Source organism: Bombus bifarius, unplaced genomic scaffold (assembly GCF_011952205.1).
Source record: "Bombus bifarius isolate JDL3187 unplaced genomic scaffold, Bbif_JDL3187 scf7180000007984, whole genome shotgun sequence".
Lineage (NCBI taxonomy): Eukaryota > Metazoa > Arthropoda > Insecta > Hymenoptera > Apidae > Bombus > Bombus bifarius.
In genome coordinates, this window is record NW_022884367.1 from 3,374,788 (window position 1) to 3,392,300 (window position 17,513).

The 17,513-nt window shown below is 31.5% G+C and overlaps 1 protein-coding gene across 2 annotated transcripts in view; it reads left to right on the forward strand.

Annotated features, from left to right (window-relative positions):
- Positions 1 to 17,513, forward strand: part of LOC117204960 — a 60,226-nt gene that overhangs the window by 31,733 nt on the left and 10,980 nt on the right. For both annotated transcript variants that reach the window (XM_033442913.1, XM_033442914.1), the window contains exon 2: positions 14,642 to 14,847. In XM_033442913.1, the coding sequence (XP_033298804.1) occupies positions 14,642 to 14,847 (206 nt within the window). The remainder of the gene's footprint in view (positions 1 to 14,641; positions 14,848 to 17,513) is intronic.

Consider the following 17,513-nt stretch of genomic DNA (forward strand, 5'->3'; position numbering starts at 1 on the left):
TGAAGCATACTCTCTCACTTCCTCCTCTCAGCTTTTCATCATCTTATTCTCAAATTATATTATCATTCAGACCAAACATTATAATTCGAAACATCACGTGACTAATGAAAATTTAATAACTAAGCAATATATGAATCTCCATTTAAATAACACATGTATGTATAAATAGTCTGTATAAACTCAAACATAGCGTGTATCATCGTCAATTTATCAGACCTAGGGACGAATAAGATATTATACATTGTAATTCTGCGTAACACATTTATGTACAAAAACCAATACGTGTTACGTTATGTTATATAACCTGTTCTAGAATATAAAATAAATATAATACATATTCTTTTTTCGTGGTAAAATTTCATCGAATATAAAATTCGCATTTAATCAAAGTTTAACAAAATCAAATTTTGATCGAATTGAAATATAATAGAAATAGCGTGATGAAAAGAGGTGATGTTAGATCGTACTTTTAGATAATAACACCAATCCATTTAACAGGATGGAAATTGTTTCTTCTGAATATTCTATTATTAGTTGAAACATTTTTTTAAGTTATATGAAATACTACGAAATATTACTAATTATTATCACTAACTATTGGAAATTCGAAAACTAGTGTACAACAATATAAAAAATTATCATTTTTTTATATTTTATACATTATTAGCGTATGTCTATTTTATTCTTAGAAAAAAGAGAACACATTCTGAAGTTTTATGACATAGTTTGCAACGATACGTTCGAATTATTCGCAACGATACGACGCGACATCGTCAAATTTCTCACTTTAATATTGTATGTACTAGAAATGAATTCTATCATGCAAACCGGATGTGAATTGCTAGAAGACAATTTGAAGCTACCTTGTAATTCAGACTGTTCGAAAGCAATTTAAATTCTCTCTCGGCAAATTCAAATTGCTTTTGCAGATTCGCGTCGTATCGTGTTTGCATTGCATCTCGTAGTTTGTACCGCGTGTTGCTCTTCATCTTGCAATCTATTTCCTACGCACAAGACATTTTTCCCCGCGTTGGTACTGATTACTATTTTAATTCTATAAATTAATTTCAATTACATTTTACTTAAATTTAGTAATATATATCAAATTTACAGGATATATAAATTCAATTAAATATTACTAGCGTCTTTAGAAAAGAAACTTACTGGAATCTTTATATACTTTACTTGATGAATTTTATATCAATAATTAACTTTTATAATCAATTTCTGGGAGCAAGTATTAGCATTTTTATAATGTACTGACAGGAAAGCGTAATTTTTATTAATATTTTTATCAACTTTCTAATACTTTCTAATTGATACAAAATACGTTGCAATATAGAATATCAATTTATAACTGTAACATATGGTATATATCAGATCATACCATATCATATAATACATATCATATTACAATCATGTAACATATATCGTGTAACATATCTAATATATCAAATATAATATGAAATTATTATGTAGTATTAAAGCATTACATTGTTTATCCCAAATTTCCAATTACTTACACAAATGAAACATTAAATACAAAATATATTCTAGTTTTTATCGAAAGAGATAATATATATAACATATTTCTTTCTTTATATATATATAGTCAGAATAGTCATATCATTAATAGTTTTAATGCTATCAGAGTTAAAAGTTTGTTGATGAAAATAAAAATGTATGATCTGAATAAACAGAGAAAAAGAAAAGCATTTGGATAAAGCTAAAAATCGCATAAGGTCGCGATTCACAATGAACTGCACTTTCGATGCAGACACGAGTTACACGAAGCAAGCGTGGGTACCGGAATGCGAAAGAATGCGGGGGCGATGATGTCTGGCCGACTCATTACACCAGTCCCGGAAAGTCTCGAGCAGAACCGTAAGCGGTTGAACTGCATGAAACGATAAATAAAAGGTGCAAAGAGACGTAACAACAGGAAGAGGCATTCTCGAATGCGGAACTGCGTTGCGTATCGGTTCGCGAGATATCAAGCACCGTAGAAAAACCTGGACGACTCCTGATGGAACGTGGAACAAAATCATTATGTCTCAGTGATGATCGAAAGAAGCATACATACATCGCTTCGCGCCGACACGTACGGTTCTCGTAAATTTTCTGCTGCTTCTCCGTTCCTAGATTCCAACTTACACAACAAAAAGAAAGACTCCGTGTAATGCGTATTTTAAAGCACTTATCTCATATATCTTCATTTCATCGAATTTTCATCCGTCTCTTAACGGGTAAAAATTTGACGAAGCAGAAATAACGAATTCAATAATGCAAACTTAGGAAGTAGATATCGATGGATGAGTCGGAGAAATTTTAATTAAACAGATTCTTGTAACGCATTGAGGAGAAGTAAATTGATTTCTCCGATTATTCGCAACAACTGACACGAACAAAATGCTTATAAGTAATTAAACAATTTTATGAATCAGTATGTCTTAATTGTTGAAACCAAATTATTGCAAAATTGGGATAAATAGTTGTGATTGAATAGTTCGCAATATTTAATTAGATTAGTTGTTTCATCTTTCTGATTTCTAATGTAATACTTGTTTCTTACTAGCTTTTTTTACAGCACAAAATAATAAATACATATAGTCGTAACTTATTGATTTCAACAATTTAACGTAACACTGATTACGATAATATTAACATGAATACAGAAAATCATTTCAATTATGACTATTCATTATGTCTGTTTATTTATAATTCTACTGATGTTGTTCCCGAGTGTCTGAAGTAGAACGGTCCATTCTACTGCGACTGCGACGCGTGAGCATCAACACAGGTAATCTCAAACTTTACGTACTTTATACATAATTTTCAATCAGATAATGTGTTTTTAATTTATATTGCGATCCTATTGTGAACCATTAACGCATAAAATTTATTCTAAACTGCTTGCTACTCCCCTAAACGGTATGTGAAATAAAATGACAATTTCTACTTAAGTTTCAAATGAATAATGTGTTTCTAATTTTTGTAATTTTATTATCAATTACTAATATATGAAATTCGCTGTAAATTAATCTTATTGCTTTCCTAGTCAATATGCAAAACAAAATAATATCCCGAAATAGCGCGATTCGATTTCGAAGAACCGAAATCGCCATCAAACTGCACGCGTACATCCCTGCACTATAAACATTACACGCTTCCGCGAGAATGATAGGTTAAAATAATTTCACGTAACGGAAAAAAACCGGGAAGAACGCGTAAGTAGCTGGTGTAGCGAACGAGCTGTAGTTGTCGATGATTACCCGCAACGCCTTTGTTTCGTCCTGTACCGCGTACGTTTCTAGGAGGAAACATTAGATTCCGTCGGCTTATCTTGTGACAGACGCGTGTTATTCTGTCGCATCGAATGACGGCGCATCGAGGGCATTTACACGTGTCATCTTGACGGAAGGAAGCATTCGTTTCAACGTAACGTATGAACGACAGGTGGTACAGATAGAGCTTCCATTTCCGCATCCGCTATCGATAATCAGTTTTACGATGACCGAACGATCCAATATATCCTGCGCCCTGTTTCCAGATAATGCCTACTGTTTTAGTTTATTCCGTCATTACGCAATAACTCGCCGGATGAAAAGAATTGTGCTACTCTGTTCACGTTATAAAATAAATCCTGATGCTGGGTTACGTCGAATTATGGATGTTTTTATTGTACTGTTTCAAGTATGCACTACGGACCAAACTTTTAGAATTGCTTTTTTAATTTTACTTGTAATGTATCTCTTGATAATGTTGCTTCTAATCTGAATATTACGGGTATTAGTAATAATATTCTCCATTTAGGTAAATTTTTGACGAAGGAAATTTGTAAGGTAGCAAAACTTTAAAAGCTGACATTTTTTTTACAATTCTTAGATTGCGTGGTACACGTACTGATTCCAAATTTATTTTCTTACAATTATTAGTTATGTATAATTATAAAAAGAGGACGTCCAATGTTTGAATAAGAAATACTAAAAAAATGCATTTACATCTAACAGAATAAAAATAAAATTTGTAGATATCTGTAAGATAGTGTGTAGCGGATCACTTTGAAAAGAAATTTCGCAAGAAACTCTATTAATTAGATATGCTTCCAAATGACAAAAACTAGCAATCTGCTGTTGGAATGGAACCAAGTTTCCAGCGAACAAGCGTAATCCTTTCATCTAATAAAAAATAAATCGCTATCAACTTAGCCAACAATTACACTCTACAAAATGAATCTAATTGCACGTAATGAACAAAACTTTAAATGCTAATTCTGAATGTCCTTATTTGTCGGCATTACGTTTGCACATAAATGCATCTTCTTGCACTTTCCCTCCGTAACTTTACATTTTATCGTTGTTCCTTGTCAGAAAACGGTTAGTAAACATTTACAACATAATAACAATTCTAATTGACGCAATTCTTGTCTTCCGTGAAATTTTACACATCCTCTCACGCACGCTGTTTATCAAGCCAAGATAAAATATCATAAAGTCGTTTGTGAAATAATCCTAAGATGCCGGAAAGGTGCGACGTAACATTTTTATTTGTTTCGAGAGTGCAAAAATGCAATAAAAAGAAATATGCGTATCTTCGTTGATATATACACGAAGTTACGAGGAAGCGAGCCCAGCAACAATAGCTGTATATTATACCAATAGGGTGGAGGGGATAAAGTGTAATCCCCTTACACGTCTACAAGCCTTCGTAGTCAACAATGAACTCATATTCTCATGTTTTCTACGACTCTTCTCACCTTCGTGGTTGTTGAACCAGACTTTCATGGCTTTAAACCATCCAGGTTTCTCTTAGAATCTCGTATACGTGCCAATCGTCACTACTAAAGACGTGTTTGCATTATGTTGATGATTCAATCGCAGGCGGGAGGTTTGTCTGTCAACCAATTTTTCCAAAAAACCTTACAAATAATTAACAGAGAGAATTTATTTCATTTTCACATAATATGAAATCTACAAAGCAAAATTATATTAAATAAAAAATACAATAAAAAGCAAAAGTTCATGCACAATAACAATTGCGGAATCAAAATAATAGAAAATATCGTTATACAATAAGATAATTGAATGTAATTAAATAGCTATTATTACTAATTAAATAGAATGTAAATAAATTGATAATGAAAACTTCGCTGGAAGTGTGAGTGTTATTTTACACGCATATGGAAAATTATTATAATTGTAAGTGGTAATTTACATTTGCCTCGATTAGAAATTTGTTTGAAATTTCATATTGAAAGACATTTTGTGTACAAATGACATAAACAAATAGGATGAATATTTACAATGCATTGAGTAAATTAAAATTGAAAATCCATATAAAATGAAACCCGATTCTGTGTGCTTTTGTAAAATATTTTGTAAAATATTGTGCTAGTTTGATTGCATGTAAAACCAAAGCGAAGAGGAATACGTAATTGGTAATATAATTATACGCAATTAATGTACAAAATGAAAAAGTATTTGTTGTAAGTTAATTGTTAGTTAACTTACTTAATAAGTACTTTTACAATAAGTAAGTAAACTTATTGTTAGTTAAGGTATACTTATCGATTACCATTAATATTCTTCGTATATATACCTATATAACATCTGTTATAATTTTTATTCACAATTTAATACCTCGTCTTATGGAATTAGAGAAAACATTGTGTTTTTAACTACTGAATACTATAAATTTAAACACGTGAGAATTTAATGTATTTCCAATAAAAATGAACGAGAATAAAGCGGAATATAAAATATGAATGCATTATAGATTAAATTTGACTTTAAAATTGCATGGATCTGTACTTAATAAGAAAATTATGAAATTTAAATTTACATAAATGTAATCCACAAATTTTTCGTTCTTTAACACTAATGAATTATCAAATAGTTCCAAACTTCGTAATGAGTAGACTTTGAATATGAATGGTATATAGAATTATTCAAATGAATACATAATTTAAAAATATATTCAATTTCTTTATACACATATTGGATATAGTATAAAGCAACATGAAAACACACCAATAACGTGAGTTATGCATTAAATTTTTATACACATAATATATATAATAAAATATAATAGACATATAGAAAAGCACCAAAAATGATTTGTGCAACCTAACTTCCAATAGATTAGATTAAATTATAAATGAAGGTCGACAAAGAGTTAATGTGAAAATAGAGTAAATGTGGTTCAATTAAACCGCAAAGCGCTGAAAATCCTGATTTTCAGAATTTCACCAGTTTGAAACTGGAACCGTATCAGCACTATGTGACCAGCATGAACTTCTCCAAGGATTACGATGCTGCAAGGCAAACGCGTTACTGGAAGCTTCGAAAGCAATCCAACAGACCACCACTGATACATAGACGAATTTATACTGCCGCACACCATCAACAGAAAACGGACAAATTTCGCCCTCTGCTTTCTTCTTGGCATTGCCACTCTCCACGTTTTCACAGGAGCCAGTCATAGGAAGATACATAGCCCTCGAAGCGAGTAAATCACAACCGTATACAAACACGCAACACATACTTCCGAAGTTAAGCTCGCTCAGAATAGGGTTTCAACTGAGGGTAGCTGGGTGGGTACGCGGGAGGTTGATACGAGAGAAGACAACGAGGAATTGGGAACTCTATTGTGGCATATTTCGTATCCATAGTACGCTTGTTCCAAACATGGATCGGTTGATAGAAAATTGTTTCTGAAACAAGGAGTGATTTAATAATCAAACCAGCATTCTATTTTATATCGTTACTTGCAATCTATAGTGTTAGAATTGTTTAATTTCTTTTATACAACTGTATGCGTATATATCTTAATGTGTTTTATCTTAGTTCTTTTTAGCTTTGTATTTAGTTTCGGTTTTATGCCTAGTCTATAGTAACCTGTAATTCTAAGATAATATGTTTGTTTTAAATACGGATAGATTAAATAACAGTGTTTCTAAAGGAGAGATTGGTTTAATTCCTACGTTAAAGTGCTATTTATGAAGTTTAAGTTATTTAACTTCCTGTATCGAACTGTATATATGTCTCAGTGTGTTTCAGTTCATTTAAACTTCATCCTTAATTTATATTCCAAGATTTTTGTAATATGTTTGTTTCAAACCATAATTCTACTTAAACTATTACTTACAACTCTGTATATAGCTCTTGTTGTAGCAATCTAAAAATTAAGTAGTTATCGACTATATTCCTTAAAAGAACTTTTGTAATTCTAAACAATTCTAATTATCTATATAATGTAGCGGAAATTAAATATAGCAACAAAAATAGGAAAATTGTTAGTCATGACAAATGGAAAATTCTGTATATTTGTATTGAGATTTCTTACATTTGTTTTCAATAGGAACAGTTTCAGTAGGATGGGTTCATATCAGAAGAGAATGGAAGAAAGAGATAAAAGGAAAGAAAAGAAAGGTTATCAAAGGAGTTACTTACTTCGCCGACTTTCTTGTAGCAAAACTTTGCCACGATGAACCAATTCGGACTATGCAGAAATACGTATTTCTTTTTCCAGTAGTTTGTTTATTCTCGACTGAATGATAAATTGGATTGGATTGACGATTTGACCCATTTTGATTCTCGGAATTTTTATCGATAAAATACTCAAAATAATAAGAAAAAATATCAAATTCCTGAATTTATTAAATTTACGCATATATTATTTACTTTTCTTTCATGTATTTATATAAAATTTATTAAATGGCGTTAATTGTAGCTTGTATTTTACATTAGTCAGAAATTATTGTGTAACATAAAGCGACCTCGCGTGTTATTTAGAGAAAAATATTCCCGCAAACAGTTAACACAGCTTGTACTTTGAAACAGTAAACTTCCTCCTTGGAGATAGAAGAACAATAGCGCGATACAGATTAAATTACTGCCTGCAAGCACGTATCCATAATGTGAAAATAAATCTCTACAATTAGCGTACATAATGTCTGCGTAAGAAGACATCACTATGTTACGAATATTAAACTACTTCAACTTTAAAGTACTTATTACGAAACATTTTATTTTGTATTCATTGACAAAACGTTTATTTAATTTTTTAAGATTTTTATATACAATAAAGAATATATGTAAAATAATTTACTAATTATTGTTATGAAAAATTGTAATAGATATACAAATGCAAACTAAAAGAATATTAATTAAGGAATGTGTATAGTACGTAAAATATATTGTAACTTGAGAAGTAAATTTTATAAATATTTGTCTGAGTTAAAGCTACTAGTTTATTAAGTGAAATAAAATATTCATGAAAATAAAAGTGATATTTATCTTATAAATTATAAATTTCTTTATTCAATATCTTGATATTCAAATTAACTTTTCAGTATTTTAAAATATCGTTTCAAATATTTTTACGATAACATTCTGAATTCATCCATGCATTTAGATAAGAACTATTTAAATATTACAAAGCAGAATTATATATAGAGAGAGAATTGATGAAATTATTAGTAATTTTAGAGGTTAAGAATATTAATAACATGTAAAATCTCTCGAAAGTATTTCGAGCGTGCACCGCACTGCACCGTTGGGTATTCACGTTTAATGGACGTACACTAAATTTGCTTAAAATCAGCATTAAATTGGTTTTTAAAACATTTTTGTACGCCTGCTATAAAAGCAGCAGAAAGAATCAAATATCCGGTTAAACCGAAAATATATTAAAGTACTTCATAATCAGGGATATAAGCACATAATCGCATGGAATGGACTTTGTTTTTATTTTCTCCATTTCATTATTTCTTCTAATAATAAAGTTTATAGATTGGCACCTTTCTATACATGCAGATACCAATCAAATAATTGTATATAATATTGTACATTGAAGATTAAATCAAGTTATTTCAATTGCCCATATTTTGACATCTAAAAAGCATTTATCAAATTTAAGATATTTCATTTCTCTTTTACGTTACACTTTTATTGAACATATTTAAGTATGAAGCTTGCATCATAAATTAGAGATTGAAGTAGCTTCAAAATTTATTCCAAATATAAAATATTCAATACTTCAGCGGTACAAGCTCACGCTATTATTATATATTTACAAAAGTATTCGAGTTTCCTCTAACGTAAGAAATAAATAGAGATGAAAGATTAAAAGCAATTAAATACAATAAATTTGAAAGCTTTAGTATAAAACGAACGTAAAAAAGCTATTCGGTGTACGTGATATACATCAAAGATACGTGCTACGTTAAACCACGAAATGATCCGGGAAATAGACGCGGTTTGAAAATACTCATATGCGACTAGACGACGTCAGGTACTTATCCTCGATAGTCTGTTCCGGTGTACATTTTATTATAAAACTTTTTACGAGCATCGTATAAAAGTTCAAGACCATTTCGAGGGTTCGTATCGCTTTGGACTCGGCGAAATCCTTTTTCTGCTTCCGATTGCTGGCCGTCTCTCCCGCTACGGGTTCGAAACTTTAAAGATTCAACGAGCGCTTCTGAATCTTACAATATTAACTGAGCCAGCCCGCTTCGACTGGTAGATTCTCGATTTCCATTGGAAATTAAATACGGCCAAGGCACCGTTCCGGATACGTAGCAATACTAAGTCGATCGTAACACTTCCATCTGTTGGATTAAAAGATCGGCCTCGTGCCGCCTTCTAGCCACTTTCTTCACCGAATCGATACCAATCGTCAGAATTAATGTCTAGTTTTCCATGGATTCATATCAGAGGGGTTTCGACGTTATTAAGCGTTATTAAACTCGCTTCTTGTGTATTACGAAAGTATTTAAATGCGTCTCAACATTTTAAAACTTATCTTTTATTACATATTGAACTCTGTTACGTTTCTTGGATCATATTGAATCTTTTCTATAAAATATGTTATTGTTAAAACATTTCTTTTTACATCTAGGAGGATGAGAAAGAAATATGAAAGGATCATTGTTAACGTATGCGATTTCTTATCTTAATTTTACTCGAAAATATTTGTTGAAACATTACAAGTATCTTTCGCTCGTTGAAAAAATAAAACGAATAATTTTTAGGCGAAATATTCCTCATCTTCTCATAAATGTAACCATATATTATTTGTTTATTTGCCGATCGTTATAACTTTCAGTTAATTAGCACTATTATTCTTTTGAAATAGAAAGGATACGAGACCTAAGATGCCTGATAACATGAAAGCAATAAATATACATACTATCATCTGTAACTCCAGTGCTCTTTTGATGCTGAAGCAGATTATGGTATAGACCGCTCCGGGTACGATATTTTCTTTGTAACAAATATTTCCCGAGACTCTCTTCCACTCGTTTTTCCTGGTTTTATACAAAACAATAAAAGGGTCCACAACCGACGGTGTATCAGGAATGGGGTTTCATTTAGTTGAGTTCTGAAGGAAGAAAGGAATCTCATTTCAAAGTACAAGCTCTTTACGCCTTTGGCTTTTCCGTCTTTGCGGCCGTAAGGGATCTTGCCAAGGATATGCATAATGCTTTGAAGACTTTTTAGAGGGGCTAACGCCATATGGCCGTTGAAATATATAAGTAATTAAGGCCTAATTAAAATTCAACGGGCATCGCCGTATACTTAAAAATGTTTGCAAAATCTTCATTCGGAGATAAGCGAGCATTTAAAAGTAATTTATCGTAATGTGTGACAACTGTGTCTTGTGGTTAATAAAGACACAACATAAATCCCTGTATGATTGTAGAAATTGCCGCAGCTAACTGTATACCAATTAAGAGCGCAAATTAAATTTTAACATAAGAAATCCGTAGGTATAATATGATTTCCTTTACGCATCTGATTTCCTTTCCGCATCTGATTTCCTTTACGCAATCTGATTTCGTTCGCTAATTATAGCACCGATCTAATTATAGCATTGACACACCCTCTTTTGTGAACTGAAACAATTCCCACAGCGAGGTGTGTGGAAATTACCTTTTTTGTTGCTTGGGAATGTAATTTCATCTACTGAAAAATTGCTCGTTTAAAAACTATTTTCTTAAATAAGTACAGTGTTTAAATGTATGTTCGGCTAATAACATTTAGCCATTATCGAAAATAGTATAAATGAAGTATTTTCTTTACTTAAAATTTTATATAATAATATACTACAAAGATGTGTATCGTGGGTGTCTTGTAAAATATCAATTTTAAAATGGAAATAAATTAATCTAACTACAGTTGAATAACTTGTATTGAACTTCCAAACAGATTTGCATAATATTTTCGAGATTTTCTAGAATTTAAATTACCTTTATAAATTGATTATTCTATCACTTTCATTTTACAAACGAACTACAGAATAATGTAATATATCCCGATTAAATCGATTTGTAAGGTATCGTCTACATCTTGGGGTCTACATATTATGGTCTACATATTATGAGACAATAAAAATTTAGCGAATGATAATACTTATAAAAATGATAAATTGCAGATGACCAGTTCTAAAGATAAATTATAAATTAGCAATATATATCATGGGTCTATTTTTCGATGCGTTCACTTTCTAACGAAAAAAATGGTTGTAATCGCATATAAAATCTGTCGTCTTTGAAACCTACTTCAATTATATAAACTGTAACTCTTTAGGAGGGTTTCGAAATCTAAATAACAGAATGTAGTGTACCTAATCCCGAATGGTCTGTGTTTAACGTTTGGCTGCGCAATTTGACGAAGAACGCGGCAAAGTGGTCGTGAAGGAAAACGATTTTGGGATCTAGCTACGCTTGCCCTATTATTCCAGCGATAATTTAAGGGCAAGAGAGTTGATATATAGGTAGCGAGTTTATGCAACGCCATTGTCTCGGGGTACTGTTATTTATGGGAAGGTTTCATCTTCCAAAAATGGAAGGTGCGTGTTCCACGAACCCGTGATGCGAATAACAATCGGGCTAGGGCAGTAATTAAGGATTAGCGAGGTGATTAGCGACCAGCGGGTATTTAAATCTCACTGAAACAATCTGCCGGATGAATGTGTGCGTCTCCCGCTGTGTCTTCAGTCATACAACTGATTCTACACGATCATCATCTATGTATGCACAATTCCGAGACCTGTGTAACCATTACATTAATCTAATTAGCCTTTGCCAACGCACCAAGCTTTATGATAACTATGATAGAACATGGATTCGAATAAATTTGAACGTTGGTAGATTGTTATCCAAACGAGGTGAAGTCATAAACATTAGATTAAATATTTAGTGGAAATTAGATATTTTTCCCATTCCCTTTTTTATTATAAATAATTCTGATACCGCTGAATTTTTAGACAATGTATGAAAACGATATTCTATAATTCCGTAAGTCTAAATGGTATCTATTCACAACAGGTGAGAATATTCGTTCTCGTAAAACGAAACATTTGTACCTATTAAGAACGTAATTTATATAATATGCTACTGCGATATATTATTATAATAAATTTACTATAATAAACACAGTAAGATTGGGAAAGGAATATAGAAGGATAAGAAACGTGTATCATGCTTCTTAATGTGGTACCTTTATAATTATTTATTAGATCAATTAGGAACTAATTACGTTACACGTGCAGTATCCTGGCTCTGTATACGTTGTATCATGAATAATTAACAAGTTTCGCGTTTCCATGAAAAACGGTTAATTAATGACGAAGCTAGAACGTTAGTCTGGCATCGCAAATGCCACTCACGTTCATCGCGTGCTGATCTCGCAAATCCACGAGCTAGACGTTTAACTTGCGACAGATTTTTTTCCTCCCTTAAGCCGAAACACCGACGAAACGGACAAAGTTTTCAAACCGTTGGCGATAACTGTGAGCTCGGAATATGGCACATCCTCTTATCGTGAATAGACAAACATTACCGTAGGCGGTTGCATCACATATTCATTCTGTTATAGGTCTAATCATAAATATAAGATGTACCGTTTGGATCTCTACCGCAGCGATCTTGTTATTCTGGAAATACGTACATACAAGTTTCAATTGAATTCGGAGAAGCAAGAAGCGAGAAAATTATTTATCAGTAGTTATTCTCGTTATAATGGAAAAATTGAATTCTAGATTGAAAATTATTTAAATTATCCAATTTTCAAACCACAATAAATACAAGGAAATTAAGAAAAAATATTTCGATTGGAATAAAATCGAACTTCATACGACAGTCGATATATCAACCCTTTTGTTGCGATGGTGTAGTTGTATGGTTAGATATTTAGAATTATAAAAAAGAACGTGGCTTTTATTGAGAATCAATTATATATTATAATTATGGATATGGTTTTATTTTATTTCCTTATATGTTCCTAATTATAAAATATTTATGGGGATCATTTATCTGTCGTATGATCGTATTAGGTGGAAAAATTACAGACAAATGTTTGTAATCATTTTGAGAATGAAAAGGTTAAAATTATGCTTAATTAATACTTACGTTTAAAATATCCAGGAATTCTAGTCTATTACTTTCAGAATGCATAAGAATATAATTGTAAATGCTAAAATAATTGATGTTCTGAAGCCTTAATTTAAAATGTAAAAACAGTTTACTAGAAATCAAGAAGAATTAAAATACATAATCTTAAATATCAACAGCACCTGAATACAATTTAAACTATTAAACATTGTTTCCTTTAAAGGAAAAAACAAACGCAGGGGCATAATTATTTCTCTCATTTATATTTACAGCATATTATTTCTCGTAAATATCATGATACTATAACAACGAATATGGTTTCATATTTCCCATGAAAACTATCATTTCAGGTAAATGTAAATTTTAATTCACACAGTTAAAGATAAAGTGTGGAACTTTCACGAGAGTAAGCCTTATCCGTGATTAGAATTTAACACAATAGAAAGTTTTAGATGCTTCTACGTATATGGAAATATTAGGCGACAAAAGTTGAAAACGCGTATTATTACCATCTGAAAAACGAGTAAGACCGCATAGTTCCCTAGAGTAATATTTAAAAATCGATGTCAATGTCGAAACTTTTTCCTACCCTTTTCACGCAATTCTTTTCTTGGGAATGTAATCCCATGGGCGAATAACGTCGACGCTGACGTTGCTAAGCTTACGTAGAAAGTTTCGTAAGTACTTGTCTGTTTAAGTTATTATAGGATAAATGCTTGTCGCTTAACTTTGTATACCTTAAAGGAAGGTTTACAATTTCTATAGGAGAGCTTTTCCTTTATCTGACAAACTTGTTTAAAAAAGTAAACATTCGATTTTTTACTAAATAATAACATTTACGACGTGGTTAATTTAATGCTAAACTTTAGATCTTTTAATTCACAAAAAATTTGAGAATGTATCCTAAAGAGTAAATGGGGCGAAGAGATAGAAAGATGTAGAAAAAAGATAGCAACTAGATAGAAAGAGAATTCAAATATATTAAAACGACTAATAATAGACAAACACAATTATGTCAATCTGAATTAAATTAAGCAAAATTCCTAAATCTGATTAAAATATTATTTTATAGACAATTTCATAAAACGTAACATTTTACATACAAATCATCTTCATAAGAAATTTTTGTATTATATAATTCTTGCATCAAAATATACAGAAACAAATTTCGTACTGTATCATATATTACTATATGTATATAAATGCTAGTGGAACAATCATATCGTTTTATTTTATTTTCAGGTGTACGCGGACTTAAGAATATATCTATCGATATTCCATTGGCTGTAGCAGCTGGCACGACTGTCAATATGAGTTGCGGATACGATTTAGAATCAGATACTTTATACGTAATGAAATGGTACTACAAAGGTTCTGAATTTTTTCGATACGTTCCTAAAGAGTTGCCACCGACAAGTACTTTTGGAGAATTGGGTAATAAGGTCATTGTAAGTATTCATGTCTTACGATCTATTCATATAATATTCAGTATCATTCACAAATATTTTATTTTTATAAAATTGCACAATGTCAAAGATGATCTTTTCCCTTCGATTATTTGATTTACATTACTTAAATAAATTATTCTATTTCTGTTTTAATAAGTTCATAATATTTCAATGTTTTTATGTTAAGATTTGAAAAATATCTAAACGATGGCTTATAATCGGTTGTTTCACTAATTAAAGTTGGTTAAATAAGGCGGTTTTTGAGATTTCGCAACAGTAATCTGCTGGACGCTACTCAGAGAATTGTCGTCGAGTTATTTCGAGCTAGGAACACTCCCAGAATTTCTTACTTATTAAAAGTTGGAAGGCGACCCTGTGCGAATCACGTTTTACATTCGCACCTGACGTGCAATCGTCGAGAACCGAGGAAACGGAAGTGAGTCTCTCGGATTATATTTCCCCAAGTTTCGCTAAGCGTGAAAGTTTGTTAGTACCATTCATGTCCTACTTTATTATATAGTTGTACCTGACAAACTACATACCTATATACGAGCACATATACCATATCTTTTAAGTAATTAAATGTACACCCTGTATTCGCTGTATTTTTCATGGCATGAACATCTACGAAATTTTCATTTCCTAGCTTTGTTAATGAACTTCCCAATTATGTCAGGCCAATTGACATTTTGTTACCCATAGTTTTTAATTTAAAATGTTCTTCACAGCAGTATCTTCGTTATCAATGTTTAACTATCTTTAAAATATCATACATAATTAAAGAATAATTTATAAATTTCATGTCAAAATTTTTCAGAACAAATATCTTCAATATTTTGGTGTCATTGAAAAAAATACATTTGCTATATATTACGTAAAACATAATTTAAGTATAATTTTGAATTCTGTGAAACTAATATAAATAATAATAATTCTTGTTTTAACGTTAGCTTTTGACTTTCAAGAATTATTTTTTAACTGCTAAATCGTATTGACTAATTTTTTTATGTCTACGGTGCTGTACCGTGAATAGTGAGGGTGGCAACGATTTATGTGAGGGTAATACTCGAAACATTGATTAGAGAAGCTTTCGAAACAGATATATTGCTCTGTACTTTCTATACTGCTGCGAGCTTTCTAATGGATGAAATTGTCAGGAATTAAACATTTGAACAGGGAACAGAGAAGATACGAAATATGTATATCTTTCTTGTATTGCCATCTATCTGAATTAATAGATAAGTATTTAAATTAGTTTATTATCTTCCAAGTACTTTAAGAAATAAAGATAGAACATAAAAAATATTATTATCAATCATTATTATATATTAAGCATTGAAAATTCAAAGAAAAAAGGAAATCAATGAAGGATCGGTATTTTTAAGAAAATGCAAAAACATATATTCCATTCTAGTACACAGACAATCGATAGAACGTTAAAATTTCGTCAGTCACATTCTAATTTGCTAAAAGCGTGCACAAATACTGGTGACCAAGCAGAATGTACCGTTGCTACGACTGGCTGATCTGGAAGAAATCCTGATTAGTTGGAACTGCTCGAAGCTTCCGGGTGTAAACCATGTTCTTTTAGACAGTTTAATTAATTTAACGAAATCTTGAAACAATCCTCTGAATTCTCTTATCGACCCTTCTTAAATACATCGAAGCAACAAAGCAATTCTACGCTTAAAACTATTGTACTACTTTAATTCGATTTATTTATTACGTAAAATTTAATTATCTATCCATATCTTTTAATTTTGAAGAGAATAAAGAAACCCAAATTTGATAATGAGATGAATGGACAGCATAACGAATCGCAAAATTACTTTCTCTGTAAAAAATAGAAAACGTACCTCATTACGTTCTCTCCCTGTAATCTTCATACATTACAATGAACTTTCGCCCCATGATAGTCTGAAAGAGTTAACATAGTTTCAAAACGAAACATTTTTCTTCAAAATTATACAATGAGCTATCTTCACAAATCACTGAAAAATTATCTTCTATCCTATCGTCCGACTAAGTCACGAAATCCGTATCGAAAGTATCTTTCTTCCATAAAAAGTACAACTTTCTTTGATCCCATAAAGCTATTTCAGAACTATTTAGGAGCTATATAGGAGTGATACAATACGAAACAAAGCACACGGTGTTCGCGTGCAGTGCGGAACGCGTATCAGAGAAAAGAAACGAGTGGACGCCACAAAATCAACGCTTCGATGCAAGTTAAAAATCTGTTAAGGGCTTTACGCGACGTCACGAATTCCATGTACACGAACCAACGTGGACGATCGACCGACTAACCACTGGAGCGTTTTCATGCACGCAATGCTTTTCCAATTAGATTTTACCGGCGGAAAGTACGGACAACCCCTTGAATCGATAAATCGTAACGCACACCTACCACTTCACGGGGAGTAATATATGGAGCAACAAAAATTTCGATACGACCTCTTTTTTATACGGATACATGTTCGCCGGGAAACTTTGTTTTCGACAAGATTAATTCTGGAGCTGATGTATGCTCACCCTGTTTTTAGGTGGAAACTGGTGTAATACTGGATTTAACCTCACTTGTATTCGTCGAATTAAATATTTGTGAAAGGAAAGATTATTATAAATAAAAGTGTTTTATATCCTTATATTCTTTTGATAGATTTAGA